We start from the raw sequence: 21,226 nt of genomic DNA on the forward strand, positions 1-21,226 counted from the left end.
AAATCTTATAAAATTTGTTATACTACTGTACTCTGCAATTGAGAATATTTTCCATTTTGTGCATGTAATTTAACACAAATCTAAATTTAGGGATAATAAAGAGAAAAAAATTCTGTTTGTTCCATTTACTGGTGGATTATTTTTTAACATTTCAAATAATTCCCCTTATTCTGCTACAAACATGGAACAGGTAGACGTATTACATTTAATTTTTGTAAAAATCTACTGCAGCAATTTATATACAAAAGTTCCCGACAAACAAGTACTGTAGTCAACTATAATTTTATAAATATGTGTATTATATATTATTCAAAGATTACAGTAATCAGTACTGTAGACTGGTAATTTTCATAACACTGGGTCAATTTAATTACAAGATCACTGTATGAAAGAGCCAATCCAATCTTATATTTGTTGTTTATTTTTAAATTCAATATTCACTTTCCTACTTTTAAATAAGAACCATACTGTTCTGATTCAGTTTATTTTATAACGATTTCACGCACAAGTCCCAAGTAAAAATTGCTAGGAGCTGCAGAAAAACCAATCAATTTATCAGCACTTAAAATTTATATATTAATATAAATACCACTGATGCTGACCTCCGTGGCGTGAGTGGTAGCATCTCAGCCTTTCATCCGAAGGTCCTGGATTCTAATCCCGGTCAGGGATGCCATTTTTATATGCTACATTTCCATATCCCATGCACAAGCTTCAAGCTTATGTGGCGATATCATCAAGCAAAAAAAAAAAATTAATATTAATATAAATTTTATATATATATATATAATTGATCTAAATATAAATAAATCAATAATATATTTATCACTGTTTGTTTAGCCTGCGAAAACCTACAAATAAAAATTCTACAGAACTCTTACAAATCATTGTCTAATTCCACTTTTGGTTGGAATATTTACTTTCTAAAGATAATTTTCAGTCTATTCTAATTCATGCATCATGCAAATATTATTCTCTTTTAATAATCAGTAACTGCTTTAATAATGCAGTTTTCTGGTTACATATTTTCTGTTACCACTGTACCAGTCTATATTTTCTCTCTGTAGCCTACATGTTACCAGACGTTCTCTCAAGATACTCTTTACTGTGTTGGTTAGGTTTACCATTATTTATGTGAGCCTGGTATGCAACACAAATGCATATTAGTTCGTATTACCATGACAAAAAAAGATTTTCCCTATTATTTCATGCCTGTATATTTACACCTGACTTAATATTTGCACCAATCCCAGTTTTTACACATCAGGATCACTACAACAGAAAAGTGATTGACAGAGAGTGTCAAAGTATTGATAATATTAAACGTAGCCATTTTGGCATGACCTTGACTCAACTTTTTATGCAGAAAGGCAAGCGTTAGTACTCCATGCCACCTTGACACCCTCTTAGATTCTTAACTGTACACCATGATTCCATAGTTAAATAAAATTAAGAAAATTTTTCTTGGATGAATGATTGTGCTAAATTAAATTAAATTAGAATCATCATACTGTTATGTTTTGGTTTGTTGCACGCTTTTGTGGAACAAAATATAGTTACATCTTTGTACAGGTTGGAATCTTCGAAATGGTGGAAATCCAAAATTTCCTATAAAAACTTGGAATACACACAGTGCTCATAATTCACAGTGTGGAACACGAGTGATTAACCACCAACCACTGCGGGCTGGAGGTGCAACTGCTAAAATAATTGGTGGTTCTGCAGCAACCTATGGTGCTTATCCATGGCAGGTAATAATTTTTTCATTTTATATTTCTTGATTTAAAAGATAAAAAATAAATTGGCTGGAAGAGTAATTATAAAAGGAGGATGATAATGAAAACATAAAATAACTTTTCTAATTTTTTTACTTGTGATTTAAGAAATTCTTTAACTTTTAAGAAAACTAATTTATATAACAAAGAAAACCACATACTTTCTCAAGGAAAATGTAATACAGCAGACGTTTTTGCATTATGAATGAAAGAATAAAATCTTTACACAAATTATTCCAAAAGTGAATGTTTTTCTACTTTTTTTAGCTAAAGATGAATAAAAAATTCCTACTTCTCAAGTGTTTTATCCATCAAGTTAAAATCCTTGGGTGCAGTAAAATGTTATAAATTTATACAATGAAAATTAAAATTATCTATTTGACAAGCTTAAATGGTACTTATTTCCTTCTTACATAAATTTTAAATTATACTAGTATTTAATCTACTTGTTTGTAAAATTACACTTTTAATGTTTATGCAGTTTTAATGAACCTACAAAAATGTATTTATTCTTTTCTTTATTTCATTTCTTGTTAAAATATGTCAAAATGACTCATCAAAATTATTTCCTGAATGTGTAAATACAGATTATAATTTTACTGATCTTAAGTTCAATTCTCACCAATGGTCTGACATTTTTAACCTACCATTTCATCCATCTCACTTCTCTTGTTTAAAGAGAGAGAGTGAGTGTGTAACACCTCTGAGGTTATAATAATAACATTTTTAAAAATGGTTCAGTTAAATGGGAAATAGCACATTCTTAATTTATACGATCTGCTTGTATATTTATGTACATATGAGAAGGAAATTGAAGACCCTGGTCTATCTGATGAGCATCTCAGCTCCTGCTCACTTAATTGTATAGGAAATAAAAGACCCAGGGATAAGCTTTATGATACATAACCCAAAAGGCCACATATCCAATAAAAATTATTAGTAAGAAAGGAAACAAGGATAAGTGGATGAAATGAATAATGAGGAAGGGACATTCCATCTGCTGTGGAGTCACAAAGCAAGACAATAAATACCATCTGAAATAAGAGGCTTCCTCTAGGGAATGGAAATATATTTTAGCCACAATTCCTCAGATAATCAGAATATTTTTACACACATTATGATCAACAATTTTACACTGGTTGGTTCAAACTGACAGTACAACAAATTGCTTTTCCTTCAGATATTAAAGAGTCATAGAGAATATACTCAGGTTTCTTTTTTAAAGTAATCCCTTGATCATCCTCAAAGTAGGATGTGTAGAATCATCTGATTGAACAATAAACTGTTCAACTAGACTTCTGCTGGGGATGGTACTTTTTCCCAACTACAACAAAACTTACATATTTTAATTGTAATATTTATTTACTTCTAAACTCTTTTTATATGAATATATGTAATATTTATTCATCTATCTTTTAAGATCTGAATTTTATGTGTAATGAATACTACTTCATTATATACTTCAAACAAACTCTCAAACTTATTCTTACCTTTTACAATTATCATAGTTAATATCTTTTTTCTTTTTCATATGTTTCATAACCATAAAGAGTTCTAGGTCATAATTATTACAGTAGACTGAAAAATCCTTTACCTGTCACTTTGAGTCTACTTAAAATAATACTAGCATAATATTACTTGAATCAAAATACTTTTATTTTTCAAGGATTTGGTTGAAAATCTATCAATATAGTTCAAGAGAAACAGCAGATGAGAGAAAAGAGTACTGCTGACCATTATACTGCTCTTGCGTTACATTTTCTCTTATAGACATCATCATCAGATATGAGCTATTTTAAAAAACATATTTATATCATTACATTTGTTCTTTAATTTATAAACACTTCGATATCTTTTAAATATAACAGATATTATGATAGAACAACTAGAATTTTTCTTTGTGTGGATAGGAAATATATCCCAGGTGGGATCTACAAACAGATGTTAAAAACTGTCGGCCACCACTTTCAACTAAAACCAAGTTTGTTATATAAAAAAACATCCATTCAATATATATTTTTTACTTTTCATATTGCATTAACAAAGTTAAAATGCAGACAACACAGTAGTCGGACTTTCCGATCACGTGGATTACACATGCATACATCATAATTTAGTACATAAGTGCTACACTAGTACTCCTAGTGATCATACGGGGTACTATTGATGCAGTAACCCACTTAGCAACTAGTTTAGAGAATTTTTTTAGGATGGGAGTGCGATTTTGCAAAAATTTGTTTTTGGAAATATTATTATTTTTTAATTGTTAACAAATGTGCCTAAGAAAAATAAGACCTTAATTAGGTGAAATTTCAAGATACTAAGGGTGACCTTGCTCTACAGCCTCATTCACTTGACCTTTTAAGTTGAAAATGTAATGGCATCAATGCCCCATGTATAGAAGTAATCTGATCAAGTTTGGTCAAAATTGGTTCAGTAGTTATGAGATATAAGGTGAGTTAGATTGTGACACCAAACACACACACGTACATATGAACATCCAGAAAATTTTCATCCAGTTTTTTGGGGTTCCTTAGGTCGCAAAACGTCAAGATCCAGTAAAAACTGCATATGCCCAAATTGGATCAATTACAATACTTTCCCTTCTAAAGCTATAGCTCTGCTGCAGTGCTAGATGGGAAAGTAAAAAATCAATAAAAACTCTTTATGATTTTTCAGGTTGAAATTCAAAATTACAAACCAGAGAAAAAAAGGTTTGAACATCACTGTGGAGGAGCTGTTGTCGGTGAACGTGTTATTTTAACAGCAGCGCATTGTATTACAAATCTTGAACATACCGACAGAATTCGACTCATAGTAGGCAAGCACGACTTAAATCAGAGAGATCCTCATGAGTCTTCTTTCAAAGCAGAAAAAACAATTATTCATCCAGACTTCAGGAAAAGTAAGTAATAAAATTTTAGTAATATTAATAAATAAATAATTAATCAATAATATCATTTTCATTAATTATTTTATAAAATTCTTCAGCTTTCATATTCTTTTAAAGTAAATGTTGTAGTGTACTGTAATTATATTATACATTTATTATAAACACCTGCATGCAATTTTAGTATACAAAACCATACTTAATTGCATTACATGGAATCAATAGATTTGCAGTTTCGGTGATTTTTAAGGGGTTCATTATCAAAAGAAAACCTATCAAGTAACTAAGGCTGAAAATGTTTAATTTATAAAATCATTTATTTTTTGAATAATATTTTTCTTTTTTATATTTTATTTATTTATTGTTATTACAAATACGGTAAATGGATTATACTCATTTATTTAATTATATTACTACAACATTTTGTATGGTTGTACCTTTCTTATCTTTTCAGGACAACTTTATCATATATGTAATTTGCAAAAAGATTTAATTATGTAATTCTTCTATGTTTAATATATTTACAGCTTCTTTTAAACAAACAACCTTGAAAATTTATATCCACCAACTCTTTTAAATGCTGTATAAAGTGGAAAATGTTTAGTTTAAATATCAAAATATGTGATTATTTGGTTTATATTATATGTCCTCATTCACACAATTATTAAAGCATAATTTAAAAAATATCCTCTTCTATTAAAATTACTCTTCACACATTAAAAACTATACTCTTATTATACAGAAAAATATTAAGGATACTTGATATCAGAGCAAAACATACCCTCTTAACGATTTTTTTTTTTACGTAAGTGTACTTCACATTTGTGGAATAATAAAGCCTATTATACTTAAATGGACAATTTGTATGAGAATCATAAAATATTAAGGAGCAATAATTTAAAATCCCTTTAAAGATATTTAATCCCAAAATATTTTTTTTTTAACGAATGCTAACAATTTGGTATACACTAAGTAATAAATAGTAGTATAAACTTGGATAAGGAATATTTTTTTAGATATTATCTATCTCACTAATAAATCCTATTCTATAACTTTTTATTTTTATGCAGTGGGGCCACACAGTAATGATATAGCTTTAATAAAGGTGAAAGCAGTGAGTGAAGGTGGTATTCACTTTAATTCTCATGTCCAACCCATTTGCTTGCCTGATGAAGATTCACAGAGTGCTGGAGTTGGTGAATGGTGTACTGTTACAGGTTGGGGTGCTCAAAAAGGTATTTTATTTTCAGAATTTTTCTGATAGAATTAGATATTAAATATTGTATACAATGTTATATTTAATCATGAATGAAGTGAATTAAAAATTAGGCAAACTTTATTATGTACTATGAACAGATATTACTAGTAACTAAAACAAGACAAAATTAAATAATGGTTATTTTAATAACATAAATCTTATTTATAGTTGTTTAAATTAATTTCTTTTCATTTAAATGGATATGAACAAGAGATATAAACAAAAACTTGATTGATATTTTATTGCTCATAAACTAGGTAAGTCACAGAAAAATTCATCATAAAATTATGACTAAGTAGCAGAGCATTTTTAATTTTTAATTTTTAATTACATGATTATCGATCTAAACAAATAAACAAAATTACACAAAATCTTGTGACCAGGAATTATGTGGTGTATGATAAAATAAATTTGTACGTTGACATTATAGAGAAAAAACAATATTCAACAAAATCAAAACAACACACAATTTAAATAATTAATTAAATATATGCCATTTCAATTAATCTTATTCTCATAAAAGAAATAAATCAAACATATTTACATAATATAGTCTTATAAAAACAGCCATTATCTCTCAATAATTAGAAGTACAGAGGCCTTAAGGTAAATCAAAATTTATACATTATTATTATTACAAAATAAAATAATATTCAACTAAAAAAACTACTTTGTACTACTCACCAAAGTTTAGAAAGTGAAAATCTATGGATGCTCAATTCTATTTGGGCCATATGAAGTAATGTTGGCACTGTTTATAGTACAGTGGACAGGGTACTGCAATGAGATGTCGTAGGTAGCAAAAAGCCTACCTACGACACTCATATTGTTAATTTTGGTTCTTCGTTTCCATGATTTATAGATAAGATTTTTAATTCTAATTCTTTGTTCCAAGTATTATAAAAAGTAGTTCTCAATATTTATCACCAACATATTTTTATATTAGTTTCTTAATCATGCTTACCTTGAAGTAACTTAGTAAAAGATCTAACTACAGAAAAAGACAAGAAATGGCTTTAAAAAATCAAAGAAAATGTAAAATAATGAAAATGTTGACAAGAAAAAACTGAAGAAAATCCAGAAATTGAATTTGAATTCACAAATTGAAATTTATATGCCTGACCTTTGAGCATGTCTGTCTACATGGGGTATAAAGTTATAACAGAATCAAATGAACTGGGAGAAAATGAAATTTCACTACGCCATGAAAATCTGAAAGATGAAAGAGAAAGTTAATATTGATAACTTTCAAAGATGTACATTAAAAAATACTGTATTCAGTTTTCATATAAGTCATAAAACATTATTAGTGATTTTAAAGTCACAATAGGATCTGCAGAAAAATTTCATGCCCAAAACTTTACTGAAAATTCTAAGCAGTTTTAGGTGGAAGAAGACTGGAAATAATAGGAAGATTTAGGTATAAAAACATAATACGTGTTTCAAATGAATGAATTATTTAAAACAAATGAAAATTTACAGTGGGAAGAGAGACCAATTATTTTTTTTCAGCTAAGTCATATATTCATTCAACATGAGTAAAATGACTATAAAAAAGTGAATCAAAAGATCAAAGCTGATATTTGTCCATGTCAGAAATGCTGCAGGAGAAACTCTGAATGCAATCTTGATTTTTAAATCAGACCAGAAGCATGGAGAATGAGTGCTGAGAACTACAAAAAGTGGCTGGAAACAATGTTAATAAAAAAACCTTCCATCTAATTCAGTTTTGTTGAGACATTCCCTATCAAATATCCCATAAGGCATAGGAATCAAATTTCAGAAAACAAAACCTGTTAGAATGATTACAAACCAAAAATATTCAGCTAAGTTAAAAACTGAACTATACAAATTAGTATGAATAAATAAGCTTTGATATAAACAAAATACTGGAAGATTAGTTACAACATATTACGAAACTGCCAGTATAGCATCCTGAACTCAGACTGATTGAGCTGATATGAGTGAAAATAAACTCAGGTTTGAGGAAGAAAATGTGCCATATCAGCACAGTATATAATAACAAGTATAATAAAAGAGATGGCTCAGAAAATATTTTCTGAATTGCCGGCTGAATATTGGAAGCATGTAAAGCAGTGTTGTGAAAACTCCTTTCAATTAGAACAAGATTATTATGAAATAGGTAGAATTTTCAACAAACAAAACCAAACTTTTACAACAGCTAACAATGATAGCAAAAGCAGTGACTATAGGACTATGAATCTCAAATCACTAGACTGTGACGATGCACATGATATGGATGGGATAGGGCTTTTTTACTTTCTTGTACGAAATAAAGGAAGTACTGTGATCGCAAAAAATTTTAGTTTTCAGATTTCAATGCAAATATCCATTTTGACAATCCCTGAACCCACTTTGACTAGTTTCGGCGTGATGTCTTTACGTATCTCACATAACTCAAACACAATTAGCCACAGGATGTTGAAATTTTGGATTTAGGATTGTTTTAACACCTAGTTGTGCACCTCCCCTTTAGATTGCAATCGACTAAACCAAAAGTGTCCAAAAAAGCCCAAAATCCAAAATAATTGATTTTGGACTTTTTCTTAACTGCAATAATAAGCCCTTATTGAGAGATTTTCAATGATATATCATAAGTGGTACTTATTTACATTGGTTCCAGAGTTATAGCAAAATAAAATTATAATTAATAAAATATTTGGATCTTACAACAGAAGGCACATTGGTTCAAATCAGACTTCATCTCCTTTTTTTTACTTTCTTTTTTTTATTTAAATTTATTGATTTATTAATAATTATTGACCTGTAATTGTAAAGAAATTCTTACCATAATTAATAATTCAATAATAACAATAAAAAAAATAAATATGAAAAAAAAATCAGAACATATTAGTGAAATAAAACTTTATGTACTTTTAAAAATGTATGTATGTAATTTAATAGGCATTATTACATATGTGTATATGTAATAGATTTGGTGAAATATGTGGATTATGTTATACTAACTGAAAATTATAATTTAGAATTGTATTATTTTTGGATTCTCTAGTTTAATTTTATCTACGTTAACTAAAGAGTAACTGAAAAATAGACGCTTGCAAGAACAACATATACACTGAGGCATACATGTCTGATCTATAATAAATTGCAAAAAATGTTCATTAATAAATCTTTTAGTTCATTACTTCTCTGATATTGTCAGACAAAATTCTCCCTAAGTCAGAGTTGATCATCATTTTGTTTATTTATTTTATTTATTAATCTTTTTATTTTTCCTTGGTCTTAACATTTTCTTCCTCTTTACATTTATCATCTTCTCTTAATGTTTTTATTCTTTCTTTGTTTGCAACATCTTCTTCCTGTTTATTTATTTATTTTTTTTTGGATTGCAACATTTTCTTTTTTTGGTTTTAACATTTTCTGATCTAGTAATTCGAGTAATAAAGGTACTTTTACTCTATCCTAATATTTCATGTAAGACTGTTGAATTAATAATTGTAAGGATATTTGATAATAATAAAAACTAATATTTCAGCAATTGTGTAACTGTTCACTTTATTAAAGAATTGGAGGAATGTATCTCACTTTCAAATAAAATAACTTTAAATGAAGTGCAACAAAAAATGTGTATATGTAATTTAACAGGCATACAAGGAAATCATGTGGTATCCATATCAGATTTTTTTGAATGCTAATACTGCATTAAATTTCATTATGATTATACATTCTTGTAATCATAAGTTTTTTTCCATTTTTCACATTTTAATATGCTAGTCATTCATTTAAATAAAACTTATATTTTTTTAGCTTTCATAAATATATTACTTCACATAAGCTTTGTTAATCTCAAATATTTCTATCGCTTTTCTTTATTTCAGCTGAAGACTTTGAAAGTCTTTCAGGAGTGCTAAAAGCAGCTTCAGTTCCTCTTCTGGATCAGTCTACTTGTCGTCAGTCTGGAATCTATGGAGGAAGAGTACAAACAATATTAGACAGCATGATCTGTGCTGGTCCACTTGAAGGAGGAGTTGATGCATGTGGTGGGGATTCAGGAGGTCCTCTTGCATGCCAGGTAAATGGTAAGTATCATTAATTGCATTTAATAAAAACATAATAGATGTCAGATTATTGGAAGAATGATTACAGAATGAACACAGCACGAATAAAACTTTAAAAAATTAAATTATTGGGAATTTTTTATAAATTATACTTGGAAAATTTGCAAGAAGGGACAAGGTCATTCAGTGGTTTTAACAAATAACTCCTCTAACCTACTTTTTAGTAACTTATTGTGACAAGGCATAATACACAAGATTATATCTGAATCATATGAATTTTACTGTTCTACTTCCTTCAAATTTCTTTTGTCATCTATTCTGATTTATAGAAGAAATAAATTTCATTTGCAGTTGTACTGATGCAGCTAATATTATTCTAATTCTTGCAGAATAATTTTTATTTTCTTGCAATGTTAGTGACCAAATGATGAAAATTTTCCCTTCTTTTGTAATTTACAGGATTGTCAGGTTTTGCATAAAAAATGCATTTTATATAAATTTAACTTTATTTTGAGATTATACTGTTTCATAAAAAAAAAATTAAATTCAATTAATTATTACAATTCAGAAACTGGTCTTATTCAAAAAATTTATATTAATTTTAATTTCATTATTCTACATATTTAGAGTCTGCAACACAGGAATTAAAATTACCCCAATTAGAAAATATAAACTTGATGAAAGGTATAAAGAATGTACCTGAAATCCTGTAGGAATTATAACTTGACATTATGTTATCAAGTACAGAACACTAAATGACTTAAGGAAACAAGTATTAAAGGAAAGCACACTAATTATTTAAATTTATTAATTTTTTGATGCTTCTTGTTTCTGTAGTCACATGCATAAGTTCACAGTAAGTGTTTGCGCTCATACGTCACTCAAGTAGTGGGGGTATACACGCAGACTGCTGGACAGTCAGTTCTCGCGCATTATCAGCCGTCTAAGCAACTTGCCCGTTTAGCGGCATCATTAACAATTTTGTATCTCATTTGTTTTATTTTATGTAACTTATTATTTCACTCAAGTCTTTTTATGACATGTATAAATTCGTATTCTAATGTATTTACAGTCCACTCATTGTTTTATTAAATATCATTCTTGACTGAATTATGAGCATTGTTTCTTTGTTTATATCACGATACTCAAATTATGAAACATCCATATTTAGTCAAACAGTAAGCAGCATGTATTTAGTTAAAAAATAATGTTTTTTTGGCTAAGACTATGGAAACTTCTTAATAAATAAATTTTACTAGAATTAGAAAAAGTTAAAACTGGTTTTCATTGTGAACAAAATGAAATTATGCAAATTTAGACAAAATATTGCATCAGTACCTCACCCCACTTGAAGGGCAACATAGGCAACATGATTGAATTACATTAAAAGTTTGTCCCCACTAATACCAATATCAACATGTATGAAGGCAATGTTCTACAAAATGTGTCATGAAGTTCTCCTGGGACTTTCATAAGCTATTCTACATGTAAAAATAATGGAAGACGTTCATATAAGCACATGTCCTAAAATGCTTCGTTTGCGAGTTATGGCTAGTGAAAGATTTCGCTCGGAATTCAGCTGTCCCTGTGAAATGAGGTCATATTGAAATTTTTGGGATGTTAATTAAGGAACAGAGTTAGTGATTTCTTGTGGTTTTTGACCTGAAATATCAAATAAAATTGGTCCCAGAACCGTATCTGCAGTAGTTTTGAGAAATCTGGGGTGAAACCAATAAAATGGTGAAATAAAAACCTGTTTTATTTATTTATTTTTTTTTTATGTTTGACATCGATAACTTTGTAAAATATGTATTAAATACATAAAACCTTTAAATAAAACTTGTAGGGAATTTAATTTTGAAGAAGGAGGTGTAAGATAAGTTGAATAAAATAAAGAAAAGTTAGGAAAATTGGAATTTTATTTAGAAACGGTACATTACTACATTTGTCGTAAAAGTATCTATTTAATCAAACAAAAACCTAATTATTTTTTTTGGTGATGCCAAAAATTTGTAAAACAAGATTTACTATTAAAAATTCCTGTTAAAAGATTTAAAAACCTGGAAAGTACACAACAATTTTAAAATAAAAATTACTTAGATAATTTTTTTTTATTAATAACAGAAATAAAATAAATTATCTGAAAAATTATTATTTCAACGTTGGCAATAAAATAACAACAATCCGCAATACTGTATTAGCGTTTAAATAGGGTACATTAAGTACAGAGTGGCGGACGAAATGATCCAACATTTGGTTTTGTTAAATATTTATTTGAATCTTAATATAGAAAAGTAAAATACAACGTGTTTACTATATACCTGGAGATTACGTTTTGCTTATCACATGTTCAATATCACCTCCATCACGTCTAGCAACTTCTTCAACACGAACTCCTACGTTTTTAATAACTCGATGACACGTATCCTCAGTTATCTCGTTGCACGCCCCAAAGATCAATTCCATCACTGTACGAGGATGTTTAAGGAAAATCATTTCCCTTAGAAATCCCCAAAAAAATAGTCTCACGGATTCAAATCAGGACTGTTCGGAGGCCAGTTCAATTTACACACAAAACGATTAGGAAATCGGTTGAAATGACATTTTCGTTAAAAGTTTCATGCAGAAAGTCTAAAACAACATTAGCTGTGTCTGGTCGGGCTCCATCCTGCATTAACCGCTCGTTTTCTAATTGAAACCCTTTTGCAAGAAGCTGAGAAACAAAATTATTACGAAGCATGTTTAGATAACGTTCACTGTCTGTTCAGGAAAGAATGGTCCTATTACCCCATGACTTGAGACAGCCGTACCGTAATTCTTGAAGTGTGATGTATGCATGATGGATTTTTGGAAGCCCAAAAACGCACATTTTGTTTATTAACAGCCCCGTCTAGGTAAAAATGTGCCTCATCTGAAAACCAAACTTTGTTCAACAGTACATCTTGGTTCACAGCCCGTTCTGCGAATGTCATTCTTTGTTGTTAACCGTTAATTTAAGCAACACTGTTATTTTGTATGGATACAAATGCAAATCGGTTTTTAAAATTCGCTGTATAGATCGTCTAGAAATCCCAAGTTGTGCTGCGCTTTTCTTGTTGATTTGTCCGGACTCCTCAGCAACGCTGCTCTGACAGCTTCGACATTCTGTGGAGAACGAACATCGGTAGGCCGATCGCACTTACTCTCATATACTGAACCGTTACTATTAAATTGTTTGTAAAAATTAGACGTATTGTTTTAAATTAGGGCGACCACCGAGTTTGAAAATGTGCACGAAACCGCCTTTATGTAACCACCACACCTTTCGTTTCATTGAAAAACAACAATCTTAACGCGCTGTTCAAAAGTCTTCCTTTTGTCAAACATCATGGAACGATAAAAAACAGCACACTCGGAAAGAGAAGAAAGTAATATTCAGGAACTGCTGTCACTTCTACCAACATAAAACACATCAATATTAACCTAAACAATTATTGCCAAAACAAATGTTGGATCATTTCGTGCGCGACTCTGTATATTTGGTACTGTGAACTGTGAGTCTTTAGCGTTGGTTTTCTGTGAATTTTTCTTTGATCGTAAATTGGTTTGCTATTTAAGTAACGCCGTACTTTTTTACAACAGTTCGTACCAGCTGTCGTAACGATCTGTTCAACACGAGGCTGTTATTAATATGAGATTATTATCGATGCAATTCAGTGCAGTCCGGCGTCAGTACACGATGTCTTTCTAAGCGGATCGTTGTTTCGCAATCGATAATTTGGAGAACATTTAAACAAAATAAGTTTTATCCTTATCATAAAAAGCCAGTTCAACATCTACACCCAGGAGACAGTCCGCTTGGCTTGGAGTTTTGCAAATAATGGAATTTTAATCAACAACTCTACAAGTATGTTTTGTTTACCGGCGAAGCAAATTCCACTCGTTATAGCATCAACAACTCACGCAATGAGCATCCATGGGCAGAAGTAAATCTCATGAAAAGATGGAAAGCAATTTTCAACACCAATTTAGCATCAATATATGGTACAGCCTTTTTCACAATCGGCTGTTTGAACCATTCATTATACCTGGCTGCTTAAATTCTGAGGTCTACTTGCACTTTCTTCAAGAAATGTCCACAGCTGCTTGAAATGTCCCTCTAGCGTTGAGATGCAAAGTATACTTCCAACACGATGGCATGACTTCCTGCTTCTCTTGTGCCTTTTCCTCTCACTTATTAAATCATCATTTCCCTGAGCAATTGATCAGCTGTGGAGGTCCACATTTCTGGCCACCAAAATTTCCTGATTTTAACACCTTTAGATTTTTATGTTTGGGGAAGAATAAAAAGTATTGTATACATTACAAAACTACTTTCTCATGAGGCATTAATTGTCTGCCCGCATTATGGATGTGGCTGAGCAACTTAAGGACAGCTCTAAAGATCTAAAAGGAGCAACAAAAGCAGTACAGAAGTGTGCTAAGAAATTTGTTGAAAATGGCGGACTTATTTTTGAATATTTGTTATAAACTAGTTTGTATAGTATAACCATAATAGTTTGTATAACCAGTATACTTTAGTGTACTGTTTCTAAATAAGATTCTAATTTTTCTAAATTTTCTTTTTATTATTCAACTTATCTTACACCATTTTTTCAAAATTAAATTCTCTATAAAATTTGTTTAAAAGTTTTATTTGTTTAATACCTATTTAACCAAGTTATTATATGTCAAACATAAAAAAAACAGGGATTTATTTCCCCATTTTATTCGTTTTCACCCCAGATTTCTCAAAAACTACTGACATTACAGTTCTGGAAACTATTTTATTTGATTTTTCAAGGCTAAAACCCACAAGAATTCTGCTCCTTAATTAATGCCCTAAAACTTTCAGCACAACCACATTTCACCAGGGTAGCTGAAATCTGAGCAAAATCTTTCAGTAGCTATAACTTGCAAATGAAGCATTTTAGGACATATGTTTATATGAACTTTTTCAATTGTTTTCATGAGTAAAATAGGTTATGAAAGTTCTGGAAGACTTAGTGATGCACTCTGTATACCGAACAGTGCAACTGAATTTTACTTTTTTAGAGCCCCAAAATTGTTTAATTTTGAAGTGTTTCATCTTACTGTTCAACAATTTACATGTACAGTAATACAATAACATGAATAATTTCATAAATGTAGTACCAAGTTATTGCAATTTATTTAAAAGAATTTTGTGATAAATATTTTTATGTATAAAACTTAAGTTTGTAAAAATTTCTGTTAATTAACCAAAGCAATAACAAACAAATTAACATTTAACACATCTTAAATGCAGTTTACGTACATTAAATATTAAACAAATTCTCTGTCAGTTATTCAAAATCTTTACAAATGGAACTCTTTCAGGGCGTTTCATGCTGGTTGGTGTTGTATCATGGGGTGATGGCTGTGCAAAAAGAAACAGACCAGGAGTGTACACAAGAGTAGCACACTTCAACTCATGGATACAAGATACTCTAGAAAAACTGGGAACATGATCTCTATTTTAATATAGTGGAACCTCAGTCATGATGCATCTGTTAACAAGGATCCTGTTATCAGAGCTGGACAACAGTTGATATCTAAGTCATTTGTGTTAGTTACAAAGCATACTCTTAAGATCTGATAAGATAAGTTTGAAAGCAAATAAGTAAATTAAAACTATTGCTGATGAACTAGTATGATTGTGATACTACAAAATATAGTTACCAATAACAACTTTTGCAAAAAAGTTATCAAACATGTAAAATTAATAATAATCTCAGTAAAGGATTTGTTGTACATAACTTTATATTAGGAAACACTTGAAGTATTGGAATTAATTTTTATTGCATGGTTCTTCAGGGAATAAAAATAATTGTTATGCTATTTATAATTAACAAACAAAAAGTGTAATATAATAACCAAAATTCTTGGAAATTAAAAGAGTGATATCCTTTTGTATAAAAATCCAATAATTTTTGGCCAGCAAATGATTACTAAACCAGTGCACAATCTAAACAAAACCAGTATAACTATGTGACTTAGGGTGAAGATGAATTTTTCTGGGAATGAACATAATCCCAAAACTTTATTTAGATAAAAATTCATTTTAAATATACTGGAACAACAGTGGATTTAATCCGTTAGCTTTTTATTAAGGACAGTAAAATATACTTCAGTAGTTAAGTAGAAATCTAACAATAAATTTTATATGTATGGTAAAAGAAAATTCTGAATGATGGTTCATGCACACAAGAAAGTGAACACATCGTAAAGGAATGCTGATCTTTCTTTTTCTTTTCTTTTTGCTTGATGATATCGTCATACAAGCATGAACCTTGGGCATGGGATATGGAAATTGAGTTCTGTAGCATATGAAAAATGCCTTGCCTGATTGGAATTCAAACCCAGGACCTCTGAATGAACGGGCAAGACACTACCACTGCCATGGAAATATGATCTGAAAACATATTACTGTAATTCATTCAAAATATTTTTGTTTGTTATTGATGTAATACATTCATGATTTATTCATGGTTTTAGTTGTTAAGTAAAGAACCTTAACTGTGTTTTGTAATGAACAAGGAAAAGAAATGAATAGCAAAAGAATAGTAGTATACAAGGTCTGTAAATAAAGTAATGAGACTGTCTCAGAAAAACTTCTTATTTACAATCCAATTATACATAGACTCTTTTCCCACTCTTCATAACAATGTTGGAACTCAGAAACTGGAATATCCTTCAGATGATCAGTTACATTTTTAAAAATGTTTTTTGCTGTTAGAAAATGGTGTTTTTTGAGGTGTTTTTTTTTAAAGGCAGGAACATGAAAAAGTCACAGGGACTCAAGCTGGGGAACTACAGCAATGTTTTTCTTTGCCAAAAACTTTTTAATTGAGGGTGCAGTGTGACAAGGTGCATTGTCATGATGCAGCATCCAGTTGTCTTTGATGGCTGGTCTCACGAGGGCAACTCTTTTCCAGTCTTTCAAGAATTTTTCGGTAAACATATAGATTTAAAGTCTACCCTGTAAGCAAAAACTCCTTATGGATAACACCATTACTATTTAAGAAACAAATTAGCATGGTTTTGATTTGATCATTTTTGCTTTTTTCAGACGTGGTGAATTTGAAATGTGCCACTGCTTGCTCCGGCATTTTGTTTCTGGGTCGTACTCAAATATCTAAGATTCATTAGCAGTAATAAGATTTTTAGAAAATCATGATCAGTTTTCAATTCGTCTTAGAAGATCACGACACACTTCCACCTTGTTGTTTTTCTGTTCAACAGTGAGGTTTTTGGGACCAATTTTGCACAAATTTTTTCATGTCTGATTCATTTGTCAAAATTTGATGGACTGTGAAATAGTTCAAATTCAATTGTTCTGCAATCATTCTGACAGTTAATCGCCAGTCGTACCAATCAAGTCTCTGATTTGCTCAAGATTGTTGTCGCTTTCCGACGTTAACAGTCTTCCAGAGCATGGATCGTCTGTAACTGATTCCTGGCTGTCTGAAAATGCTTTAAACCACCAAAAAACTTGGGCTCGTGACAGAGCATCATCTACATATGTCCTTTTCAATTTTGAAAAAGTTTCAGAAGCATTCTCACAGAGTTTAACACAAAACTTGATTGCACAACATTGCCCATAATTAGTATAACTCATATTTGTAACACATATCAAAAATTCTTTTCATGAAAAGTTTGTTTACGTCTCACATGACAACAATAGACTAGAAATATATGTTTACTAGTAACTTTACAGTGTTGCCACTTTGGCTGCCAAAACAACTAGTCTCATTACTTTATTTACAGATCTCGTACAGTATGAATTAGGTTGTCTTATGTTAACAGAAAGATTATGATTACTGGTAGGTAACAAATCAAATTGATTTAGGAAGACATGCCTCACATAATATTCAACTTGTCCAGTCCATAATTGACTCTCTCTATCTCTCTCTTCTTTCTAGTGCATGCACATTCTAAAAATAATTCATCTGTACAAACTTTGCCCTTTACCAAACAACTCATTTTATGAAATACATTTTCAAATAACAATATTTGTAAAAAAACCATTGAATAATTTTATTAATTTATTTTTCAAAAAACCAGCTGTTCTTCAGAATTGTGTCATATACACTTAGTGCAATAACTAAGTGTAACTTTGTTTTTTAGCAACTAATTACAATAAATTATATAATAAAAATTTATAAAACTAGAAATAGTAGTTAACAGTCATAGGGAGTGGTCATCTTCTAGCTGGCTCTTTAAGTATTGGGTGTTTTGTTTGTTAGTTGATGTTTGCCAAACGGTTTTTCTATTGTATTTATTATTAAAGCAGATGGTGATAAGTGATGTGTGGTTAGACAAGATTAAGTAAAATGAATATTAAAAAGTTATTCACAGTATTAGGGATATTTGCAATAGGAGAGGTTAAATGAGAAGTCATAGGAGAGGTAACCCACCGGCTTGGTCTAGTGGTGAACAAGTCTTCCCAAATCAGCTGATTTGGAAATCGAGAGTTCCAGCGTTCAAGTCCTAGTAAAGTCTCTTATTTTTACATGGATTTAAATACTAGATTGTGGATACCGGGGTTCTTTGGTGGTTCGGTTTCAATTAACCACACATTTCAGGAATGGTTAAACTGAGACTGTAAAAGACTACACTTCATTTACATTCATACATATCATCCTCATTCATCTTCTTAAGTATTATCTGAAAGGGTAATTACCGGAGGCTAAACAGGAAAAAAAAGTCACAGAAGAGGTACATGTTGGAGTAGTTGAAGTGGTGGAGTTGGTATTAGCAAAGAAAGAGAAAAAAATGGAGACAATGTTCACACACGTAATCTATTGGGCAAAAAATACAATAAGCAGATAAGTTGATTCTCAAATTGTTTATCTGTTTTTATCTAAAGGTTTAATTACTATGTTGATAAGAATATATTAAATAATGTTATTTTTTTATATTAAAAGCAGGACGATTAATTTAATGTAATTAAATTAAAAATTAATAGATCAGTGATTAAAAATGTTCTATTTTTGATTTTTAATAATCAACAAATTTTAAGAGAGAAAACATATCAATTACGAACAGGCATTTATATTATAATAAATAGTCAATCCAAGCAGAACACTAGTAATAGAAATTAAAATAGAATAATCCAAGAAGAAGGAACAATAAGATTTTATTTATACAATTGTAAAACCTTAAGAAGTAGTAACATGCACTGGCGGCTGGTAGATAAAATTAGTAGGGGTGCTGCTCCAGAAAATTTTTTTCTGCACTTTTCAAAGCCATGGTTAAAGTTTTCTGTAAAATAAAAGAACCCCCAAAAAAAATGAATCAGAGTAGTTGGAAGCTGGATAATAATCTAATTCTACACTTTATCACATTCAAGAATATGGTACATGGTTTTTAAGCACATTGTGCTTAAAATAAAAAGAACTGAAATAGATAGAAGAAAGGTTATCAGGTTATGTTAATTATTTTACTTCTTAAAATATATTATTATTATTTAACCTAGCAAGGTTACCATGGCTTTAGCCGAATTGCTATGTAAAATCTTATTTATTTAGTTTGAAAAATACTGTATAATAGTGTAAGATTGAATAAGCAATAAATGGTCTATTTATTTATTTATTTATTTATACACTTAAGACTAACCCCAGTAGTAGGTATAAGAAAAATTTCCCTAGAGTATAATCCTACTTGTAAAATAATAGCTCTAATTAAGAAAAAATGAGAAATTAAATAACTTGCTGCAAATTTTTGTACCATTTTTATTATGTTGGCAATACAACCAAAATATGTATTACTAATATTAAAATTACTTTTAAAATCAATACAATTTGACATTGAGACATTTGATAATTTCTACATAATATCATTTTTTCTAAAAGATGGTACATTAATTTAATATTTATATTTTTGTGAGTAGGATGCTTTCCGCACACCTTCATCCAACCGTACTAATGGTAGTAAGTTTTATAAATTGTCCCAGCTACCTTTTTCAATTTTCCAGAGTTTCAATCGCACCATATAAATACCAGACTAGTCCTGCTACATATATCTACCAAATAGGATCATATTTGTAGGCATGGCTACAACTAGGAACTAATTAATTTTGTCCACATAATATAGACCGAGAGAAAGATACATAAATCATAATTTAGAAGATACATCTACAACCATACAAATGGTACATTAAATGATGGAAATAAGAATCTGAACATAAGATTTATGATTCTTAATCAGATTGGTTTCAGATAATTATTATTTGGATGTGAATAAGTCATTCACATCAGAAAATGCAAATATGTAATTGATAATTTATTGACTTTAGAACTGATAATTCAATGATGAATATGAGTATTACCATTGAATCTACAATTAATTCAGTATTTTACTACAAATATAAAAATATTTGATTCTTCTAAGCACAAACTTAATTTTTTTAATTTAAACATCATGGTAGATTGTGTCAGGAATTAACTGCACTGACATATAATTAACATGAAATTTCAGAGCAATGCATCATGTTTCCTTAAGATAATAAACTATTCATTCTCGTGTTGTAAGAGACACTTGGTACAAATCAATTTTAAAAAAAGGCAGAATGTAAACAACAATATTTAAAAATAAAAAAGTTGAATAGTTTAAAAAGTGTTGAGGAAAGGAATGAATAGAAGGATTGAAAATATTATAAACATATATTTATATAAGATTATATATATATAAATGGTATGAAAATTTACAACTTGTGGAAATGCTAAACCTGACATCATGCAGATGACATCAAGCTGTGGAAAATAAAATGATACCAAGTTTGAACTCAGTGAGATCATACAAAAAAAAAAAGAAATTTGTGAACTAATTTCACATTTGACACTCTTGTCTTTAAATTTAAATCCGTTTTTCTTCTTGCTTAAGTTGGTCTGAAACCACTAAAAATACAGGTAGTATTCTTTCTTCTATTCTAAATCTTTAGTTATATTTATTTCCATGTACATGAAGTCCCTTTATAAAGTTTATATGAAATATAGAATTCATACCACTACAAATTAAAAGAAAAACAATAGTATTCTACTGAAAAGATCAGTACTATCTTAATCACCTCGTTTCTGAAACCATGCTGGTCATTCATTACCATATTATGTTTATTTAAAAAATACAGAAATCTGTCAACATTATTGTATGATTGCTCTACAAATACTGACTCCAGAGTTATTCCCTTCTTGTGAAGTGGTTTAATTTTTTATAAACTTAGTTT

At 29.7% G+C, this 21,226-nt stretch overlaps 1 protein-coding gene across 1 annotated transcript; it reads left to right on the forward strand.

The window, feature by feature from the left end:
* Nucleotides 1–1,339: 1,339 nt before the first annotated feature.
* On the forward strand, nt 1,340–15,569 carry LOC142317457 (serine protease 27-like). Its single transcript, XM_075354024.1, has 6 exons — nt 1,340–1,376; nt 1,573–1,751; nt 4,455–4,680; nt 5,736–5,900; nt 9,784–9,984; nt 15,340–15,569. Exons 1-6 carry the CDS (start codon nt 1,340–1,342, stop codon nt 15,468–15,470), a joined length of 939 nt encoding a protein of 312 aa, XP_075210139.1. The 3' UTR covers nt 15,471–15,569.
* Nucleotides 15,570–21,226: the final 5,657 nt, after the last annotated feature.

The sequence above is a fragment of the Lycorma delicatula genome, chromosome 1, assembly GCF_047948215.1.
Source record: "Lycorma delicatula isolate Av1 chromosome 1, ASM4794821v1, whole genome shotgun sequence".
NCBI classification, from domain to species: Eukaryota; Metazoa; Arthropoda; class Insecta; order Hemiptera; family Fulgoridae; genus Lycorma; species Lycorma delicatula.